The sequence below is a fragment of the Haliotis rubra genome, unplaced genomic scaffold (genome assembly GCF_003918875.1).
Source record: "Haliotis rubra isolate DU_JTF1 unplaced genomic scaffold, ASM391887v1 Scf1221, whole genome shotgun sequence".
Classification (NCBI taxonomy): domain Eukaryota; kingdom Metazoa; phylum Mollusca; class Gastropoda; order Lepetellida; family Haliotidae; genus Haliotis; species Haliotis rubra.
The window spans coordinates 191,146-212,923 of NW_025765139.1; the positions used below are offsets into that span (position 1 = coordinate 191,146).

The 21,778-nt window shown below is 40.9% G+C and overlaps 1 protein-coding gene across 1 annotated transcript; it reads right to left on the reverse strand.

The window, feature by feature from the left end:
* Positions 1-9,965: 9,965 nt before the first annotated feature.
* On the reverse strand, positions 9,966-12,834 carry LOC124265959. The gene is made up of 2 exons (XM_046700780.1): positions 11,193-12,834; positions 9,966-11,095 (listed from the first exon to the last, which is right to left on the reverse strand). Exons 1-2 carry the CDS (start codon positions 12,832-12,834, stop codon positions 9,966-9,968), a joined length of 2,772 nt encoding a protein of 923 aa, XP_046556736.1.
* Between the last annotated feature and the right edge of the window lie 8,944 nt (positions 12,835-21,778).

The following is a 21,778-nucleotide window of genomic DNA, read 5'->3' on the forward strand; positions in this document are numbered from 1 at the left end:
GCTAGGGACCATGGGGGACCTAACACTGACAACAACCAGGTAGGTATCAATAAATTACATGCAATAAAACCCTATATCGGTTACACCTACTTGGGTTGTCAGTCCAGATTTGAAGAGGTCATTATGCAACAATGTCGCATTGGCCACACAAGATACACTCATGAATATTTATTGAAAGGCGAAGATCCTCCGTTTGGATCCCTTGTGATGAAAGAATCACAGTCAAGCATGTCTTGCTTGACTGCATTGAATATTCCATCACAAGGGAAATATATTTCAAATCACGAACTATGAGGGATCTTTTTAATAATATAAGTTCTCATTTAATTATTGCATTTTTGAAAGAATTAGATTTGTTAAATGATTTATAATAGATAAATATTTTATTATTGGTAGTTTAGATTAGTATCTGAGATTATTAGTGGCTGTACCCTCAAAGGGGGTTGAAGTATTGTAAAATGATTGTCCTGAGAGGGTACGCAAGTCCCAAAACATTCAAAGTCAATTTAAATCAATCCAACCTTTTTAATCGTAGAATATGTGTGTTTTTAATATATTGCTAAATATGTCTAAACCGCTAACGGCTGAGGGGATGGTGTATATCCAGCTAGGGTCCATGCAGGAAGCAAATGTACTGTAAGTCCCCATGGTCCCTCCTAGTATGGTGATCTACCTTCAGTTGTTGGCAGTATATTGCCTGTTTTTACCTTGTATATACTGTCATCTATAGTTAAACTGTTTTAGATTTAATTACTTGTTAAAAATTTGAATCTGTGATAATCTAGTTATTTTACTGTCCTTCGTTGACAGGTTTTTACAATTTGCCATTAATTACTATGTATAAAATTAATTGTTCTCGTCACGATATGGCTGAAATATTGCCGATGTGACGTTAAATTTTAACTTACTCACTCATTTCCAAAATGACATCTTTTTTGTTGCTGAAACAAGTGCATTTCGGTCGACTGAGTGATGAGAAAAACTAGAAACATAAAATATGAAAACAAAATGTGTGCCTGCAAGAACCTTATACACTTTAAAAATACAAGTATCAATATATCAATTTATGATAATATAATAATTACATTTGGCTGGGACAAGCTTCCAGTTTCGGCAAATTACATTTTTTAGGTATGTTGTGTTCGTAACGGTTCAGTACCGTTTTAACCATGATATACAAGTAACCGCCAGTATCACATATTCATGAACAGGTGCCATGTAGACACAGATATATATATATATATATTGTTTCAGTTGTATTCATGCAGTGGAAGATGAAATGCATGCATATGTCCATTTATTTTGCCCCTTGTACCACAATATGAGAGCAGCGCTTTATAATCACTGCGTTCTCAAATTGTCTATTTTTTTAAAAAACAAAACACCACATCCTAAGTTCATGATTTGTAAAAAGAAATATGAACTTTATCGAAACCAGTGACCATATATCGGTATATTGTCACAGAGTCCATATATCGAAACTTAACCTCGACGTACCATTCACAAACATATCTTCATTGTGAGAATGACCGTGCGCGCCATTGAAATTTGAAGCTTTCGTAAAATCTATCGCTTCACTCTCTGTTTGGTGTTGTTTTGATTTTGTGAATAGTATTTAGTGTGTATTTTCACTTCCTATTCTGTTTCGAGCATTACTTTGTCTAGGTTGACTTCTGCGGTTTAATTTGTTTCGACCACTTCTTGCACCGTTGAATCGGTCTCTACCTCGGCCACGGGAAACAGCGTTCACGCTATTAAAGCTTGATTCGGATTTCTCAGCATTTGTCGCCTGTGTTTCGCTTAAATCCAATGATTTTCAACTCTAAGTATATCTTTTAGTTTGAGCTTTTCTCGAAGAGCTTTTCTACGGAGCCTTTTTGAAGTGCATTATATCACGATCTGAGCAGCGATTTGTGTTAACATCGGTAAAGTCACAGGTGCCTATGCACTGTGTCAGTGCTTTCAGATTCAAGCTGTTTTGCCATGCGGAATGTGTGGACTGCAACCGCCGTGTTTACGAAGTGTCTCGGTGAGCTTTTCTTTAGCTTTATCATAATATTATTCTCTGTTACCCGTATCAGAGAGAGTGTAAAAATATTGGCAACATAGGCTCTGAACAGTGTCGAAGTAATTATGCACGTTTGCGTTTGGTCTGAAATGTCTAGTGCAAGCATCTATCTTTCAAACCTCGCAAGATATTGTGTCCAATGGGGTCCTGCATTTCCATCACAATCTACATTAGGTAAATGCACATATGAAACATGGTGGCTCTCGTCTGCTAAAAGAACACAAAGTGACGTCACCATTTTAAGGTGTGACGTCATCAGTTATCGTTGTCCTATACACGCAACACCAGGGGGGCGTTGTTTAGCCGATACGCTGTGCAGCGCTGCGCTTCTATTGGCTAAACAACGCCTCGCATGCATGCATTGCAGCTCAGTGCAGCGTTGAGATGAGGTGCTTCCTGCGTTAAGCTTACGTTTGACATTTAAAATGGCGCCACGGCATGTCATTCTGCAAGGTAACAGAGAAAACTTGTCCCTATTGGTCACAGAAGAGCACACAAAACGCCTAAAAGCTGTCCAGATGTAGTGTAGAGTGTCTTCTCATGAGTTGTTGCGCATACAATTCAAAATCATTGCATGGAATATCTTCTGCAGCTTCGTGTGCCAAATGTGTGGCTAGTATCGGTGATGTGTTTATATTGGACGACCCCATATTGAATGAAGCGCTCTCACAGCAGTCCCTCTGAAATGTCTAGTGCAAGCATCTATCTTTCAAACCTCGCAAGATATTGTGTCCAATGGGGTCCTGCATTTCCATCACAATCTACATTAGGTAAATGCACATATGAAACATGGTGGTTCTCGTCTGCTAAAAGAACACAAAGTGACGTCACCATTTTAAGGTGTGACGTCATCAGTTATCGTTGTCCTATACACGCTACACCAGACAGAGTATAGTGTCCTGTATTTTCGGTGGTTTACCGGAGGTTTCCCAGTCTGGACTGTGTGTCTGCATTGTGCCGTGTATCGTTACGGTTTACGGCAGTGGGCAACACTTCAACATGTTTTGTAACGAACGATGTCATTGGTTGTTAGTTGAAGCGCATACGATACTTGTTTTAATAATATAAACCAAGGTGAGTTGAGTTGAATTCGGTCACCTGTCATACTGAATTCGGTCGGTCACTTATCGTAATTTTGGTCAGTTGTAGAGTTTTAAAACATATGACAGTAGTTGTTTAATAAACAACAATTCATTGAAACTATTAGACAGCAAAGTTAAATGTACAGCATGTGTCCAATTGTAGTTCCAATTGAGAATTGACATGAGAATATCATTTATGTAATTTTCATGACGATTTATTATGGAAGGTAACTGTTCGTAAAATGTATTGTGATGTAAAAACCTTATACCACCAAGGTTACTACAACATTTTTCTTGTTTTATTATGATAATCCCGCTACACTTCTAAAATGCTGCATGCAGATCTTTACACCCAGATAGTCAAATAATTCCATCACGTCATCCATAAGTACAACATTGACTCTACTTTTTTCAGATTCAACATTCATAGTCTATTACAGATGAACACAACGAAATAGAAAGAGTGTACTGTGAACAGATATGTTTACTACACTCTTAATTCAAAATCACATCAAATATCAAGCTAAATGGGTTGTCCAACGTACGTAGCAAAAAACACCTTAAAAACAAACCAACCAACCCCAAACAACAACAACAACAACAACCAAAACAACAAAAACAACACAGGAATAACTCAAGAATGAAAACAAATCCATTACTCTCGCACATCAATGGACAGTGAAAAACGAGGTCAATGTTTTCAGCTAAATTGTCAAATTATCGTATTTGTCTCTCACATACTGGAAGCCGAGTAGCTCCTTTGGTTTCCTTTACCCTTTCCCCTGCAGACTCCCCTGTTAATCAGTGATTTCCTTTGGTCTTTTCTCCAAACGTTCTTGTTTTGCCCTCTCCCGAAGTTCTTTTTTTTCTTTCTCAATGATTTTATTTGCAATACATTCCTCACTCGTCAACAAACGATGCCCCCTTGGTGATGTTTCCTTTCGCAGTTTTGAAATATTGTTGTCCCATACGGTAAACAGTTCATTCATTGCTGCCGAAGTAGGAATATCAATAATTTTGACATCTGACCCGATATATTGATCTCACAACTACAGATGGATCAGTAATTACAGGTTGTAACTCATCTGGTGTAACAACACTTTCAGCCAAAATTACTTTGTCAGATGTCTCTAATGTAGCACTACTTGTACTTGTCGAAGTCACATCTGGCAAGGAAGCCTTAGATGAAGATGCTGATACGTCAGCCGAGGGAGACAGACGGGACTGGTCAGTCGTCAGTGAAGACAAACTAGACGGATCAGTCGTCAGTGAAGACAAACTAGACGGATCAGTCGTCAGTGAAGACAAACGAGACGGGTCTGTCGTTGTACTGGGTAGACGAGACTGGTCAGTCGTCAATGGCATGGCAACTGCAGATGAGGATACAGAGGTAGAGAGACGGGACTGCTCAGTTGTCAGTGTGGACAGACGGGACTGATCATTGGACAGACATGGTCTAAAAACACGGGGAGGTATGGCTGATGGGTCATAAGGGAATATTCCTGTAACTTTGAACCCTTGCTTAATGTTACTAGGAGTCATAGAATCAGACCAAGCCTTGGCAAACAACCGCGCAAAAGATGCTTTGGTCATGACATTCTGTACATTTGTACTCATGAACTCTGTACAAATTGTACTGAACCTTTTTGTCAGAGGACCAAAACACCCTTTGTCGAGGGGTTGTAGCCAGTGGCTGCTATGGGCGGGCATGGCGAGTATAATGATCCCCTCCTGTTTCGCAAGAAACAATGTCTCCAGCACCTTGTGGCTGTGGTGCTGGTCCACAATAAGGATCTGTGGTCTCTCAGGGCCACAGTTCTTCAAGAAAACATTCTGGAACCACATGGCACCAAGCTCATCATCAACCCAAGCTTTCTCCTGAAAAGCCCAGATAGCGCCCTGTGGTCCATCAGCAGTATTGAATGACAATAAAGATCTGGGGGTTTTGCCTTTAACAATAAACATTGGTGGCATTTTATCGCCATGTTAAGTGCCATGCACGCCACTGTCCCGTGACATTGTCTGCTCCCGAACCATGCTAACCCTGCTCGGGACACTCATCTACAACCTTTATGGATAAGACTACATTAACAGGTGTGTGTTCCAGATGGAATCCACTCTCATCCATGTTCCATATTTTTGCTGGAGCATGGATAAGAGCTTCATTGGTTAAAATATTACCCAAACTTGAGAAGTATTCTTGTATGTCTCCTTTAATCATGCTAGAGGATCTGGATGTTGACAGCTTTTGAGGCTTCCTCAGAGATAAGTCCGGGTGCCTGCGCATAAAGCCATAGTACCAGTTTTTCCCGGTGTACCGTGTCTAAATGGCGTTTTAATGTTCAACTTGTTTCCAAGTTTTCCCGCTTTCGCCATCACTTGAGCCCTTGTTAAACCAAAGCCCTCATCGGCTGCCACTTTAATCTTAGCAGCGAACTGGTTCTCAGTATTGGCATCGAAAACAGGTTTGGCGCCCGCCTTCGAACCGTCCTTAACTTTACCTGTTGCATGATCTGAAATTGTCAATCTTGGTATACCATAGATTTCAGCTGCTTTACGCAGGGACAAAGTTCGACTACGAACTTTTTTCACCGCTTCTCCGATTTTAGTGATGTCATACTTCTTGTACTTAGTCGCAGAGGGCATCCTAAAATAAATGAAAAGAAAAACTGACGACTTGAGAATTGAACTTTAATTGGATACATTTCAAAATTGAATATATGCCATCACTTCACGCAATTTCAGGTTTAAGTCGGCATTCTTCATTGTCCTCAAGTCTCTTGAGTACCCGTTTTGCCATTACCAGCACTGGCACTGGGGACATTTGCAGCACCAAAAACTTCCAAAGTAACCATCCTGGTCAGATCCCCGCAGACACTGACTGAGTTTAGTTTTACGCCGCTTTTAGCAATATTCCAGCAATATCACGGCGGGGGACACCAGAAATGGGCTAAACACATTGTGCCCATGTGGGGAATCGAACCCGGGTCTTCGGCGTGACGAGCCAACGCTTTAACCACTAGGCTACCCCACCGCCCCTCCCCCGCAGACAGGGTTGTCAAATAGATTTATAATAAGTTCTACGAGTTGAACTTGAACACCATCGAATTGGGGTTCCGAAAAAAACAATTGCCTGATTTGATATTTCATGAAATCGTCCTGAATAAACCATTTTTAATTAAGGTTTCTGGCAGTCAACGATGACACAATATTGGTGTTCATGCCTGAAAAATTAGGAGCAATGCATTTTTTAAATTCTGCTTATATTAAGCCCCAAAATCAGTAGTTGATTTGTACACGCTAAAATATTAGACTCAAAATTAACGCAATCGACTTCATGGCTCCATACTGTCACATATTCTTTTGGAATAGGAATCTTTTTGGTCTTATGTTCTATGTATAGTTTGTAAATAAATTTCATGTAATAAGGTGTTATAATATGTTAGATTTCTTTTCCAAATGTTTGATAAAAAGTTTGTTCAAATCATTATATAATGTACAGGTAGACAAATTATGTGTGGCTCAGTAATTATGAAATACAATTAAATTATTTTTTTAAAATGAGATTTCAACATTTGCAAATCTTTAAATCTATAATCTGCGTTGGTGCTTTTAAATATTCCAATTTCACCCAGTCCTAGTTTAAGGCATCGGTATATTATACCTCAAGCAATGTTTTCATTACATAATTATGTTTTTTTAAATCGAGAGCTAATTTACAAAAAAAAAGAATAAAAGATTGACCGATTTTATAGGACTTAAGCTAAATTGTCCTTTAATTTCGGTCGTTTATATTTTCATATTTTTTAAACCAACTTTATTTATTTTGAATGAAACTTATAAAACCAATTCGCCAAATCTTTTCACACCTAGAATGTGCACATAAATTGATGACGTGGAACACCTCACCTGTCAAGAATATCATCAATGTTGCTATCTTTGAGAAGTGCGTGACAGTCGAGGTCTTTGAAATATGCCGCCAGGAACGCAAAGATCAATGACGTAACGTTGCCGACGTATTGCGCATAAAGTAGTGACGCAATACCCGGAAGTAAGTGAAAAGGTGTTTCCGGAGAAGTCACATGGTTTCCATATACGGAAAACAACAACACGGCTATCACGGGTTTTGAAATAATTTATTGCAAACAAAGTGACCGAAAATATGGTCACGACCGGTGATTCAGGACACTACTCTAGTGTGTATTTTCACTTCCTATTCTGTTTCGAGCATTACTTTGTCTAGGTTGACTTCTGCGGTTTAATTTGTTTCGACCACTTCTTGCACCGTTGAATCGGTCTCTACCTCGGCCACGGGAAACAGCGTTCACGCTATTAAAGCTTGATTCGGATTTCTCAGCATTTGTCGCCTGTGTTTCGCTTAAATCCAATGATTTTCAACTCTAAGTATATCTTTTAGTTTGAGCTTTTCTCGAAGAGCTTTTCTACGGAGCCTTTTTGAAGTGCATTATATCACGATCTGAGCAGCGATTTCTGTGTTAACATCGGTAAAGTCACAGGTGCCTATGCACTGTGTCAGTGCTTTCAGATTCAAGCTGTTTTGCCATGCGGAATGTGTGGACTGCAACCGCCGTGTTTACGAAGTGTCTCGGTGAGCTTTTCTTTAGCTTTATCATAATATTATTCTCTGTTACCCGTATCAGAGAGAGTCTAAAAATATTGGCAACATAGGCTCTGAACAGTGTCGAAGTAATTATGCACGTTTGCGTTTGGTCTGAAATGTCTAGTGCAAGCATCTATCTTTCAAACCTCGCAAGATATTGTGTCCAATGGGGTCCTGCATTTCAATCACAATCTACATTAGGTAAATGCACATATGAAACATGGTGGTTCTCGTCTGCTAAAAGAACACAAAGTGACGTCACCATTTTAGGGTGTGACGTCATCAGTTATCGTTGTCCTATACACGCAACACCAGGGGGGCGTTGTTTAGCCGATACGCTGTGCAGCGCTGCGCTTCTATTGGCTAAACAACGCCTCGCTGCATGCATTGCAGCGCTTCGGCGTGCAGCGGCTGAGAGAGGTGCTTCCTGCGTAAGCGAAGCGACATTTAAAATGGCGTCATGGCATGTCATTCTGCAAGGTAACAGAGAAAACTTGTCCCTATTGGTCACAGAAGAGCACACAAAACGCCTAAAAGCTGTCCAGATGTAGTGTAGAGTGTCTTCTCATGAGTTGTTGCGCATACAATTCAAAATCATTGCATGGAATATCTTCTGCAGCTTCGTGTGCCAAATGTGTGGCTAGTATCGGTGATGTGTTTATATTGGACGACGCCATATTGAATGAAGCGCTCTCACAGCAGTCCGTTGCATGGGAAAGCATCGATCTACATGGGATACGATGGCATGTGTCAACAAAGTCAGCGAGCCTGACCACCAGACCCCGTTTGTTGCCTCTTACAAGCATGGTTTGCTGAAGTCCAATTCTCACTTGTCGGACTTCAGTGACCATGTTTGTTGTAACAGGCGATCAAAATTTCTATGCGCTCACTTGTAAATAAAATTAGGGACAAAACCCTTTCCACACTCTTACGAAATCTCTGCTAAAAGCAGAGTCCATTGTACCATTGTGACTTTAACATGGGCTTATATTTGTTTCTGCAGTATTACTGCTGAACGATGTTTGTCTTGAATAGAAGGCACTATTCGATTCGATTCATTTTGACAGCTGTTTAATTACGTCACTTTTACACAGAAATACATCGAACAAGGTTCAGCGGATCAGAGCACATGGTTCAGAGGATTGACACAGTTCACAACAATAAAAAGCAGGATTAGGAATGTACATAAAACGGAAAAAGAACATTAAAGCGAAATGGGATTTACAATTATCCCCTAACTCGGGAACACTCCCTGACACTTTAGGACAGCCGCCCCCAAATTTATGGAATAAATTTGCACATAGAAATTACAGTCAATCATGGCAATTCTGGCAGCAGCACCAGCTTGGTCACTGGTCTGTGGTACTTGTCTCCCCCAGATACACGTACTACAGCAGACCGGATTCTGCCATCCGGGCTAGGGCAGACTTCAACAACCCTTCCAACAGGCCACTGTCCTCGGACCTGTTGACTATCAGCGATCAGAACAGGGTCTCCAACTTTGAGTTCAAGTCCATCTTTGTACCACTTATCTCTAAGTTGCAGATTGGGCAAGTAAAACTGGATAAACTTCTTCCAGAACTGGTCAGCTACAGTTTGGCAGTGTCGCCAGCGGCTCTTCCCTAGTCTCTGCTCTGCAGGGTAGACCACTTGGGGAAGGGACGGATCTGGCCTCCCAGTCAGCAGTGAGAAGGGAGTAACAGGGTCGACATCGGAGACATCACTGGATACATAGCCAAGGGGTTTAGAGTTGAGTATCGCTTCAACTTCAACCAACACAGTCCGTAGAGTGTTCTCGTGCACTGCTTCAATACCTAGAACAGTACGAAGTCCATGTTTCACAGATCTGATCTCTCGTTCCCAAGTACCACCAAAATGAGGAGCATATGGTGGATTGAATTTGAATTCGATCTGCTGTTTGGAGAGACCCTCGGCCAGGACTGGATTCATGGCTTGGAATGCCTCAGACAATTCCCTTTCACCACCTTTGAAAGGTTCGTTCCACAGTCGGACAGGATTTCATGGGGTTTACCTCTTCGGGAGATGAAACGACGAAGAGCCATCAAGAATGCATCTGTGTCCATGGATTCCAGCAGATCCAGATGAACGGCTCTGGTTGTGAGACACTTGAAGATCACTCCAAATCGTTTCTCTTTTCGTCGGCCAATTTTGATGTACATTGACCCAAAACAGTCTACTCCGGTGGAATAGAAAGGAGGCTTGAAGAGCCGTAATCTCGAGGAGGTAGATCAGCCATCTTTGGAACCTCAGGATTGGCTCTCCAGCGCTGGCAGTCATAACACTGTCTCTGGTGACGTTTTACAGCTTCTCTACCACGGAGAATCCAGAACCGTCTTCGCAGTTCAGCAAACACGCGTTCGGAGCCATAATGATGAAGCTTCACATCATAGTGTTTGATCAGTAACTTAGTGAGAGGGTGTTTAGGATCCAATACGATTGGATGCATAAGTTCAGAGGGAATGTCACTTGAGTTTCTCAACCTTCCTCCTACTCGAATAAGACCTGTTTCTGGCTCATACTCCGGACTCAGTTGCCTCAGCCTGCTGGAGGAACTGAGAGGCTTCCCAGTTGAGAGTGCAGTGAGCTCCTCAGGGAAGGATTCTTTCTGTATCTTGCAAAACAGTTCATGCTCAAGGTCACAGGTGGCAAGGTCTGGAGCAGCCGCCCCATCAGAGGTACACATATTGGATCTGAGTGAGTCAACGGCAGAGTCCCAGTCTTCATGTGACGACATGTCAGACAACATGGTAGCTATACCACAAAAGGTCCTCTTCAGTTCATTTAGGGTTTCCACAAACTTCGCTTTTCCCAGTGGCCACTGTTCAGGAGGATCAGAGAGGAAAGATGGGCCATGTCTCCATCTAGAGTTTGTAGAAGACAATTCACTCAATGTTAATCCACGGGTGATATCATCAGCGGGATTGTCTCTGGTATTAACGTATCTCCAGCTGTGATCTTCAGTCATGTTTTGGATCTCTGCCACTCTAGTGCCCACAAATACTTTGTACCTGCAGGAATCTGACTTGAGCCAGGAGAGGACAGTTGTTGAGTCACTCCACAGAGTAACACTAGTGATTGGTAGAGTTAGCTCACTGGTCAATGTTTCACTCAGCTGAGCCCCTAGTAATGCAGCAGAGAGTTCAAGGCGCGGAATGGAGAGACACTTCTTTGGAGCAACTCGACTCCGAGCTGACATGAAGGCGATACTGCTCTCGCCATCTTCATCCTCAGTTCTCAGATAAGCTACAGCTCCATACACCTTCTCAGAGGCGTCACAAAAGATGTGCAACTGCAGATTGGCAGCTTTAAGGGATTGGGGATGGTAACATCTCGGGAGATGAATCCATGGACATTTCACAGAGTTCTGATTCCCACGTGTTCCAATCTTGTAGAATCTGACCAGGTTCTATCGGTTCATCCCATTGACGTTTCTTTATCCAGAGGTCTCGGACCAGCACTTTGGCTCTGGCTAGGTAGGGTGAGAGATAGCCAAGTGGATCATACTGGCTGGCAAGGATCCTGTAGACAACTTTCATTGTCAGCTGATGGTATGAGATTGGCCGGTACTTGTAAGAGATCTCATCTTCAACACAGTTCCAACTGAGGCCGAGGGTGGATTCCTTTGGATCTTCATTTTCTTGTGCAAGCCACAGCTCACAGCTCTCAGACTTAGCATCAGTTGGAAGATCTCTAATGACCTCTTCACTATTACTGGCCCACTGACGCATGTTGAATCCTCCAATGGCAAGGAGTTTTCTCATCTCAACAATAAGTTCCTTGGCTTCAGTAACGTTGGAAACACTTTCCAGGCAGTTGTCTACATAAAAGGATTGGAGAATAGATTGAGCAATTTCTGGATACTCTGTTTGGTTGTCAATCGCATGTTTCCTCAGAGCAAAGGTTGCGCAGCATGGACTGCAGGTTGTCCCAAATGGTAACACTTTCCATTCATAGATGTCTGGTTCACGGTCCCTCTGGAGGTTGCGCCATAGGAAACGCAACAGACATCTGTCTTCAGGCAGTAATCTTATCTGATGAAACATTGCTTGGATATCTCCTGATATGGCAACTGGCTTCTGGCGAAATCGCAGGAAGACTCCTAGCAACGAAGAACAGAGGTTTGATCCAGGAAGCAGGTGATTGTTCAGGGCCTGTCCAGAATACTCATATGAGCAGTTGAAGACCAGGCGGTACTTCTCGTGCTGTCGGATGACATGATGAGGAATGAACCATGATTCAGTGGTTGAAGCAGCTTCACTTTCATTGATGATCTGCACATAATCCTTGTCTACAAGTTCTTGGATCTTCTGATTGTGGATATCAGCCAGATCTGGATCACGGCAGAGACGTTTCTCCACAGAGCGAAGACTTCCCATCACGGATTCTTTTCCAGCATGGAGAGGAGTGCAATCTGGCTTCCTCAGGAGTGGAGTAGCATAATGGTTGGTTTCTCCATTACTGACATTCACAGTCTTTGATTCCAAGATCTTTACTGCAAAATTGTCCAGCTTGGATCGGGTCACAGCTTTGGATGTGAAGGGAATCACCTCAGCTTTCCACAGTTTCACAACATCATCCATAAGTTGAGTAGAGGGGTTCGAATTCGAAGTCAGGAGACAGCATTCACGGTTTGCTGAGGTAATGTCTTTTGCCAATCCCTGGAGGGTCCATCCAAGCTTAGTACAGACAGCCACTGGTGCATTTGATGGGCCAAAACAGATCGGAGTTTGTGGTAATATCAAATCTGCATGGTCAGAACCTATCAGAATGAAGGGCTTTGCCTCATGAATGTCATGTAGAACAGCATCTTGCAGATGAGCATATTCCCTCTGGAGGGATTTGACTGGGTAGGAATACTCTGACAGTGCAAGCTGATCAGAAGCGAAAGCTTTGCGAATGGAATACTTGAAGCGAGGATCGTCTCGAGGTGAGATAGTAAGGTTTACAGAATGTCCAACACAGTTGAATGGCTCACTTTGGATCGTAGTCAGTAGAATGTCATCTGGTTCAGTGTTAAGATCAAGCTGTCTGACAGCGGGCATCATGATCATTGTCCTCATTGATCCATCATCCAATACTGCATAGGTTTCAAGAGTCTTTCCACTAGGTTCACTCAAGATGACTGGCACAACTTTCAGGATCACTCTGTAGGATCGAGAAGGCTGGTCCAACACCTTTTTCTGTCCCTTATCCATGTAATCACTTCATCAACCTTCAATCTCTTGAAACTGTTACAGAAACTGATGTGATGATGTTCGCTGTTACAGAAGGCACAGTAGGACTTGTAGGTTGTTTTTCCACCTGTAGGAACATCAGATTCTGGTCTTGCATGACTGGACGTAGTTACAGTGTTGAGAGAGACAGGATGATTTGGTTGTTGTGACCTTGTAGGTCTGGATCCGCGGTCAAGATTCATCTGGGATCGAGTATCAGACTTCACAGAACTGACAGCCTGCTGGGCAATGCGACTAGCTCTGGACTTGGCCTGGATCCAATCATTCAGATGTATCAAAGTGTAGGTAGATTGTGCTTCATGGGTAAGAATACCATGGTTGAGACAGTACTCAATGAAACTGGTTTGTAAATGAAAGGGCAGTTTTGTCAATAATTTATCCACGTGGGATCCACATTTCAATTCAACACTTGATTCACCTTCAATACTTGTCAACATGCCAACAAGAGATTGCACCGAGAGGGCAAAGTTGTCGAGGGCAGCGTGGTCGCTGGATTTTACAAAGGGCAGGGACAAGATAGAGTTTAATTCTCCTAAAACCAGCTGGCGAGGACGACCATACTTCTCAGTTAGGGCTCTCAGCGCCATGGTATATGGTGTAGCGTGACTCAGATAGGCACATGCTAGCTTCTTGGCGTTACCCCTAAGGTGATCCATCAATATTTGATACTTGTACTTCTCTCTCAAATGAGGGTGACAGTCGATAAGGTTTTCAAATGACATCTTCAATAGTCTGAAATCCTTCTCATTATCAGTATCAAATGTTGGTAAACTTGGTCTTGGTAGACCAAATGAGGAGGAAATGAGAAGTTCTGAGAGACCGGTAGGTGCCGTGGGTATCGGCGCAGTCGGTAGGTTGATCATCACAGGTTGAGTAGCATGATGGGCAGTAGTTTGCTGGGCAGAAAGCCCTTGTGTGGACCGGACTTGTCCTGTTGGCGGTAGGGTTGGAAGGGTCGGCGCTGAGGTAGGTAAGCTTACTTGAACTGTAGGTCGGGTATGTGTGCTGGACGTAGTGAGGGTATCACACATCATCTGTGTCGTAGCACTTGCAGGTATGGCACTGGAGGTTTGGCAAGTAGAGGTAGAAGGCAATGATGTGGTCGGAGCCAAAGAAGTGGGGGTAGGAGGTTGTGATTTTGTATGAGGAGTCGACGTAGTCGATATCAACATTGACTCTATCATACTAGCCTCAATAAGTTCATCTTGGGCTTGTCTAAGTTCACGAGCACGACAAATTTCTGTTTGTTATTTCTCCCAATCTTTGAGAACACGACGAGTAGTCTCTTGTGCCTTAAAGGCTTCATCATCAAGCTGATTGATCTTTTCATCAGCAAGTTCATCCTCCTTTTGCCTAATCATTAGTTCTTGCAACTTCTTTTCACTTTGTATTCGCTTAACGTGAGATATTTGCTCATCTGATAATCCTGAACGTGCCGAAAGATGACTGAAAACAGACATTTTGCTTTGCCTACTTCGTCCACTTCCACAACGAGACCCCTGAGGTGATTTTATGAGTGCTTCACTTTTTTACTACAGTTCGGTCGCATGGCTCTGAAAGCACGTTTGATACGTTCAGTTCATAATCTGAGAGATAATCAGGAGGTCGCCTCTCTCTAGAAGACTTCCTAGGTTCACTGGGATCACTCATTTTGTGTGACAATAACAGTATATTTCAACAGTTCAAAAGTTCATAATGGATCAACGTGAGTGTGTGAGGTACTGTCATTTCGTCATACTCACGACACGATGCTGAAGTTCGGCTCAGGCAGCTGTCAATATCCGCCTCGCGGGACCATGTCTTGAATAGAAGGCACTATTCGATTCGATTCATTTTGACAGCTGTTTAATTACGTCACTTTTACACAGAAATACATCGAACAAGGTTCAGCGGATCAGAGCACATGGTTCAGAGGATTGACACAGTTCACAACAATAAAAAGCAGGATTAGGAATGTACATAAAACGGAAAAAGAACATTAAAGCGAAATGGGATTTACAATTATCCCCTAACTCGGGAACACTCCCTGACACTTTAGGACAATGTTTGTAAACAAATCGAGTCTGGAAAAGACAATCCAGTGATTGTCACCATAGCATGACACAGCCTGTGTGTATGAATCACTCTGAAATAGTGATGATACCAGGTTTTCGCGAAAAGGTGAGCGTACCCTGCCCCACCGGTGGCACCCTTCAAAAACATATACTAAGTCTAGTCAGTTGTTCACCTAAAATAATTCGGTACGTATGGTACAGGTCAAGATAGGGAATTGCATCGGACATATTTTTGTCACTGATGCATCAAATTTCGAAATCACCTCCACATGTCTACCATGAAACTATTTGAAGGCTTTGAATGTTGTAACCTTGATCAAACAACTTCTGAACTTGAGTGGTATGGCGCTCTTTGAAATCTAAGTGAAAAAGCATGCTCGATTGCATCTCAAAAGGTGTGGAGATGTTGGTATATTGCTCGACATGAAAGGAAAGTTGACTATTGGGAAGTTGAAATCATCCCATGTGATATACAGCCTTGTGGCGAGTTGGGCTTTTTTTTGTCACTCTGAATCATTATGCATAGATCTGAATATGAAACAGTTGAGGCGGTCTCGCCTGTCTCCTTAATTTCAAGTTCAGGTGGGTTCAATCAGTTGAAGGAAATTGGCGATTTGATGGTTATTGAACGATATCAAAATCATCGATGTCTAAAGCTTGTGTTAACTTCTTGGCCAATTTACCTTGTTTGCTTTTGCCAACCCCAGCAAAAATTCTGATTGACAAACAGATCCGCTAGGAAGGGAGCACACTTGGTGCTTATGGGGATGCCTACAACATGTACGTCTGTCTTGTCGAAATGTTTCACCCCCAAATTTTAAAAAAATGTTATCAGAGAGAAAGTCCGCAATTTCACACTTTGTTTTCTCGGTAAACTTCAAATGACATTTCTGGTGTCCACCGCCGTGATATTGCCGGAACATTGCTAAAAGCAGCGTAAACCAAACTCACTCACTCAAATGACATTGCTCTCTTTCTATAGAAACTGTCCTGAACCTCTGACGATTGATATGTATCTATTGATATGTATCTATATATCCGTTCTCACCACGTTTGTTTACAAATCCCCATGGATCCAGGAGTTTTTTCCTTGCATGTGGGATAGTGATAATAGTATATACTATGTTGAAAAATCGAATGTTTTGACAGAACGGAACTCTGTCCGTTTCTGAGATTGCAAAAATGTAAGCAAATCCTTAGGGTTTTTGAGAATCCACATGATGTTAATTCCGCTTGTCTCAAATACTTTCTGTCAATATGGAGAGCCCAATACTGTTTCCTTTTTTCCAGTTTGTGCATTCTTCCACTGACAACATTACGCACTTACTTACTCACTCGATCTGAAAGACCTTCTACAGGTTCATGTTATCTTTTGGCCCATTTTTGGCATTTGTTTCCACAGCATCCATAATGGTTAGATTGGTGGAGGCTGTTCAGGATATTTAGGTCCATATTTATATGGTTGACGAAGGTTGCCAGCCTACTGTCAGCAATGGAGAAGTCACCTGTGATTATATCTTTTGCAGGTTGGTAGCAATTCTTTGAGTCTTGGCCCCCACACGAGGTGAAATTTACATCGTGATCTGCCAAATCCATGTTCTGCAAACACGTTCCTGTATGAAATTGGGTTCGTATAGGAAAATGATATTGTTGGTATTTTCTAAAATATTTTGGCACATTTTGGGAAACTGATTTTTGCCTCAAGAGTATTGCCTAAATTTAAAGCATCAGTTCCCTTGTTTGCAAATTTCAGATTCGGGAACATGCGGTCTTGTCTGATTCAGGCGAGTGTGTTTCTGGTTTCGAAGCAATTTTTAGAACTCTACTCTCTAGTTGAGACTGGGGCTTTTGCTGTCTGTAGTTCCATCCACCATCAAAAGTTGGATTAAATTCTTTACATGGCTGAGAGTATATTCTTATTCCCACTTTGTGCAGTCCCAATAGTTCGCACAGGAACCAACAACTCTTCCAAGTGAATGGCATTTCGCCTTCGTCCCTTCCTGTTACGATGGCTGCGCGGACGCCTTTGGGAAGCTGGAAACCGTTACTCATTGGCGTTGGCAGTTATTCTGTTAGAATTTTCGCATTCTTATTCTCCTGGAATATTGTGCTTTGCAATTAAAACGATGAGATGACTCTTTCTCACAGTCTGACTAAGTCCGATCCTCCTTGTCTTTTCCGAGATTTGGCCTACTCTGAAAAAAACTATCAATTAATAATAATAATGTGCTCCATACCAGAAATTTCATGTTGTTTTTCAAGAGTCAAATCATTAGCAAAGTCAGTATGATGTCTGAGTATCTCAAGCTGTAGGAAGTACTCAACTCTGTCCCGGTAATCGTATGTAGGTCCTGATTTTACCCTCAGTGTTTTACCTTCATAATTCTTCTGTCCTTTAATCTCTCTGTCACCAGTGTCCTCATTCTTCCTCCGACTCCAACAACGAACAATTGTTTCAATCCCAAATATATTTGATTACATTACAACATTGAACAAATCAAGTTCAATGTGATTATAACACCTGTTTTATTTGGAATTACACTTTGTCAGTAAAGCACAGAATCTAATACTTGTACTGGGCTGACTCTGTTGGGGTGTGTGTGTGTGTGCGTGTGTGCGTGTGTGTGTGTGTGTGTGTGTGTGTGTGTGTGTGTGTGTGTGTGTGTGTGTGTGTGTGTCAACAATTTGGTTCTGGGGAGATAGTGGGGTCATCAATTCTGTCCACATGAACTGCTTAAAGAGGGAGGAGGAGGGATTCATTACATGCAATTCGGGGGATGGGGGGTGCAGATGCTTTGTACATACATTTTAGGGGTGTTATTCACATTGTTCATGCTTCTACTAAACCATCACCCCCAAGCCATAAAAATTTGAATTCATTCTGTACACTTATGCCAGGTGGTCTATCGTATCAAATTTGGCGGCCCACACTTTCCCCCATAACTCTAAGGCACATTATTATACTAACACTATAGTATATCGGGCTATAGATCGCCAACAGAAGGTATACAACCATATACCAGTACATTTGCTTCTCGCATTTGCTCTAGCTGGATTTACATCACCCCATCAGCCATTGGCGATTGTAGTAAATTTAGCCATACTAAAATAACACACATTCTACGATTAAAAACACGTGGTATGAAAACACCTTTGAAAGACATGGGACTTACATACCTTTACAAGGGCACCAGGGTTTTACATTACGCATAAAAAATGATGAACATAACATAATGTAACTTGCATCGATATATTGTTGGGAGTATGAAATCTATAAATTTGTAAGTACGAAATATAGCATAAAGAGAACACAAACCAAACTGATCCGTATTGACAAAATTATCTTTCGATGGGTTGAACTGATCATCCAAATTCAAATATTTTTATGCTTAGCTACGTGTTGTAACCATGTTCGGTTTTCGATCGCGAGGGAACACCGTCAGTGTAGCTGCGTACACCTCCCTGAAGGATCGCGAGCCAATGACTATTTCAGCGAGTCCATCTTGATGGTAGTGAGCCATGTCTGAAGGAAGAGTTGGGACCTTGAAGCGCCAGAATACTGAAGACACACTGAATGACGATCTACACGTCTGACGTCAGCTGATAGTTCTTTTCGATAAGGTTATTAGAGTTGTTTCCCTTATGCTACTCTTCAACTGCTGAGATTCATTAGCAACCTAGCGTTGACTTCCGGCCGGAGACTATCTACGTCAAAATGTATGAACATGCTAATATCAAACACTACTGAACTGTTTGCTCCAACTTCCGTGGCAAAATGGTCTAGGATAGGGTGGTGGGACTTCAGCTAGTGAACAGGTAAGAAAGGCATGGATCAGACGCATCAAACTCGGACAAAAGGAGTATAAATTCACCGTCACTCAACGTCTCTGCTCTGAACATTTCAAAAGGGGAAGTTTGATGGTGATGCTATATAGCTATTCCATCTGTGTTCGCCAAAAGTGTGTTCAACGCATGTAAAGTAAAAGAATGTTGTTTTTACTTATTGTTCAATCTTCTTTGACTCAATTTATTTGTATCTTAATTGTTGCACAAAACTGTTGTTTACTTCAAGATATTAATACTAAGTTAATTGAACTGTAAATAGGGAGGTCAGGCTAATTCTGTAACATGCATTCTTTTTTTCAGAAGTGTACACACACTTTTAGTTCATGCATAAGTGAATAAAAACACTTTTCCTTTTATGTTCTGTCAAAACTTATTGAGATATGCTTTATTCAGTGTATATAGCCGCGATTTTGGTTTCCAAGATAGCCGCCATTCAGTTTGGCCACATTGAAGAGTTAAAAATGGGCCAGGGAAAAAAAGTTGAATAGGTGTTTTTCTATTTAAAAAAATGTTTTCAAACAAACCATTCATTATCAACTCATTGTTTGTATTACAACTCTTAATGTTATACTACTGTCAAAACATGGAAAAACAGCAAGAATAGACAAAATTGTCACACTTTGAATGGTCTTATAAGTGTGCAAATAATTGACAAGCAGTTTAAGATTGCTGCTATGATTCAAGACAACCATTTTATCCCAATAAATGGAGTTAAAATCTATCTCAAATGATCATCCAAATTTTGCTATTTTATCATGTTTCATCTTACAATAGATGTGGCACCATGTCATGATAGGATTTCCTCCAATAACACGGACCAAAATTGACATAAAATTTGTAATAATGAAGATATCCTGATGAAAGTTGGAAAGCAGGTAGATCTTTCCAATTGCTACATTTGGGGCTACAGCAACACAATAGTTACTGCAAGTAATAAGGTTTTATCTCTCATAATAAAGGACAACAACCCAGATATGTTGTTTTGATTTTATTCAGTTTCATCGGTATACATCACCATCTGAAGACAAGTGTTCATTAATGATTCTAAAAAATACAATGACCATACAGTCATCACCAACACATAGTTTTTATTCACCATTTGAATCCAAATATTCTTGTGTAAAATAGAGTGAAAATAATGAATAATTACCTTAGTAATAAATCTATAGTCAATCCATGCTCATATTTCATTCATGATATAGTCTAGATCATAACATAAGTGCAGTTATCATGAGTATGTTTTAAAATTGGAAGAAGTGGATACATACATATATCATTATGTGATGATCCGGGGTAGAATAGGTCTTCAGCAACCCATGCTTGCCACAAAAGGCGACTATGCTTGTAAGAGGCGACTAACGGGATCGGGTGGTCAGGCTCGCTGACTTGGTTGACACATGTCATCTGTTCCCAATTGCACAGATCGATGCTCATGCCGTTGATCACTGGATTGTCTGGTCCAGACTCGATTATTTACAGACCGCCACCATATAGCTGACTCACTCACTCATTATGTGATATATAATTAATGTTGCCAAACAGATCAACTCTCATCCGTAAATAGGTTGCGAGAAAATTGAATTTGACAGTATGAACCAGTTATTTAATGTAAGAGAATAGCATACCATGTTTCCAGTTTAGATGATTAAACCAGGTTATATCTTAACTGAAAACACAGTAGACTCATCCCTTGTTACCGGTATGAAAGTGGGGAAGGGCTCCAACAAAATACAATGGTTCAGGATAAGGTGAGGATTGGGTTACTGAAAGAAGAAATACATCATTTGAAAAATTTATTGCTATAATCTTCATACAATGAATCTAGTTTTAGTGGTTATTTGCCCGTCTCGTGAAGAAAATCTTCCATTTAGAGTGCTGACATCACGTCCAGAACAAAATACATATTTATTTTCAGCAATTTCAACATGTTCTGGCTGTGGCCAAACAAGACTCGTTCCTTTCCATGTCATAAATTTGACACTTGCTTTTTCCGAATTATTTTGACTTTCAGAAATAATGTTGTGGACTAAACCAACAAACCAGCATTATAAGAATGTTTATGTTTTCTCAAGTAAGGACCATTCAACTTCGAATCCACGGTTTAAATGTGCAATGTTCATAATCTACAGATATATGTGATGATAACTTGATAGTAAATACATGGGTAAAAGTTCCCCTAAAACTGAAAAATATTTGGTAAATATTGTTGTTTTTTAATGGACAGCTCATTTATTTAAGGGTTTAGTTGTTTAAACTGGTGGGATAGTTCTAAGGACTGCTCAAAGAACACCAATCCATTTAACAATTTTTCAAATAAATAAATACATAATCCCCTCATTTTTTCATTGGTGTAAAAATACAAAATGTAGGAACGTTCAAATCTGTTATAAATAATATTTCGTTAGAATTACGTAATTAATACCATGATATTAAATACCATGTTATCATGCTCATGTCATGTCAAGTCCAGCAAACGCATTTCACCAATAATTATTTCATTGTGATAATGGTACAAGGGTATACGAAGCAAACAGGAAGTGAAATTGAGAGATAGTTTTCATGTGCGTATGAGAGAAATTCAATCGGCAGTTTATTGGAAATTAGCTGTATCTTGTTGACATAATCTCATTTCAAGGTGGGTGTGTTTAATGGGAGCAGACATGAAAGCACACAAAATGCCGTCCTCAATTAAGTTGTGACTAGGTGTAGCGAAAAAACAACATGGATTAGTCCATAATGATACGAGGACATTCGTTGTCATGAAAACATCAGTGTACATATAAATTTAGTTTTAATAGGTGTTGTGGCACAGATAAAATATTTGTTCCATATATATTTGTCTACAAGAGGTA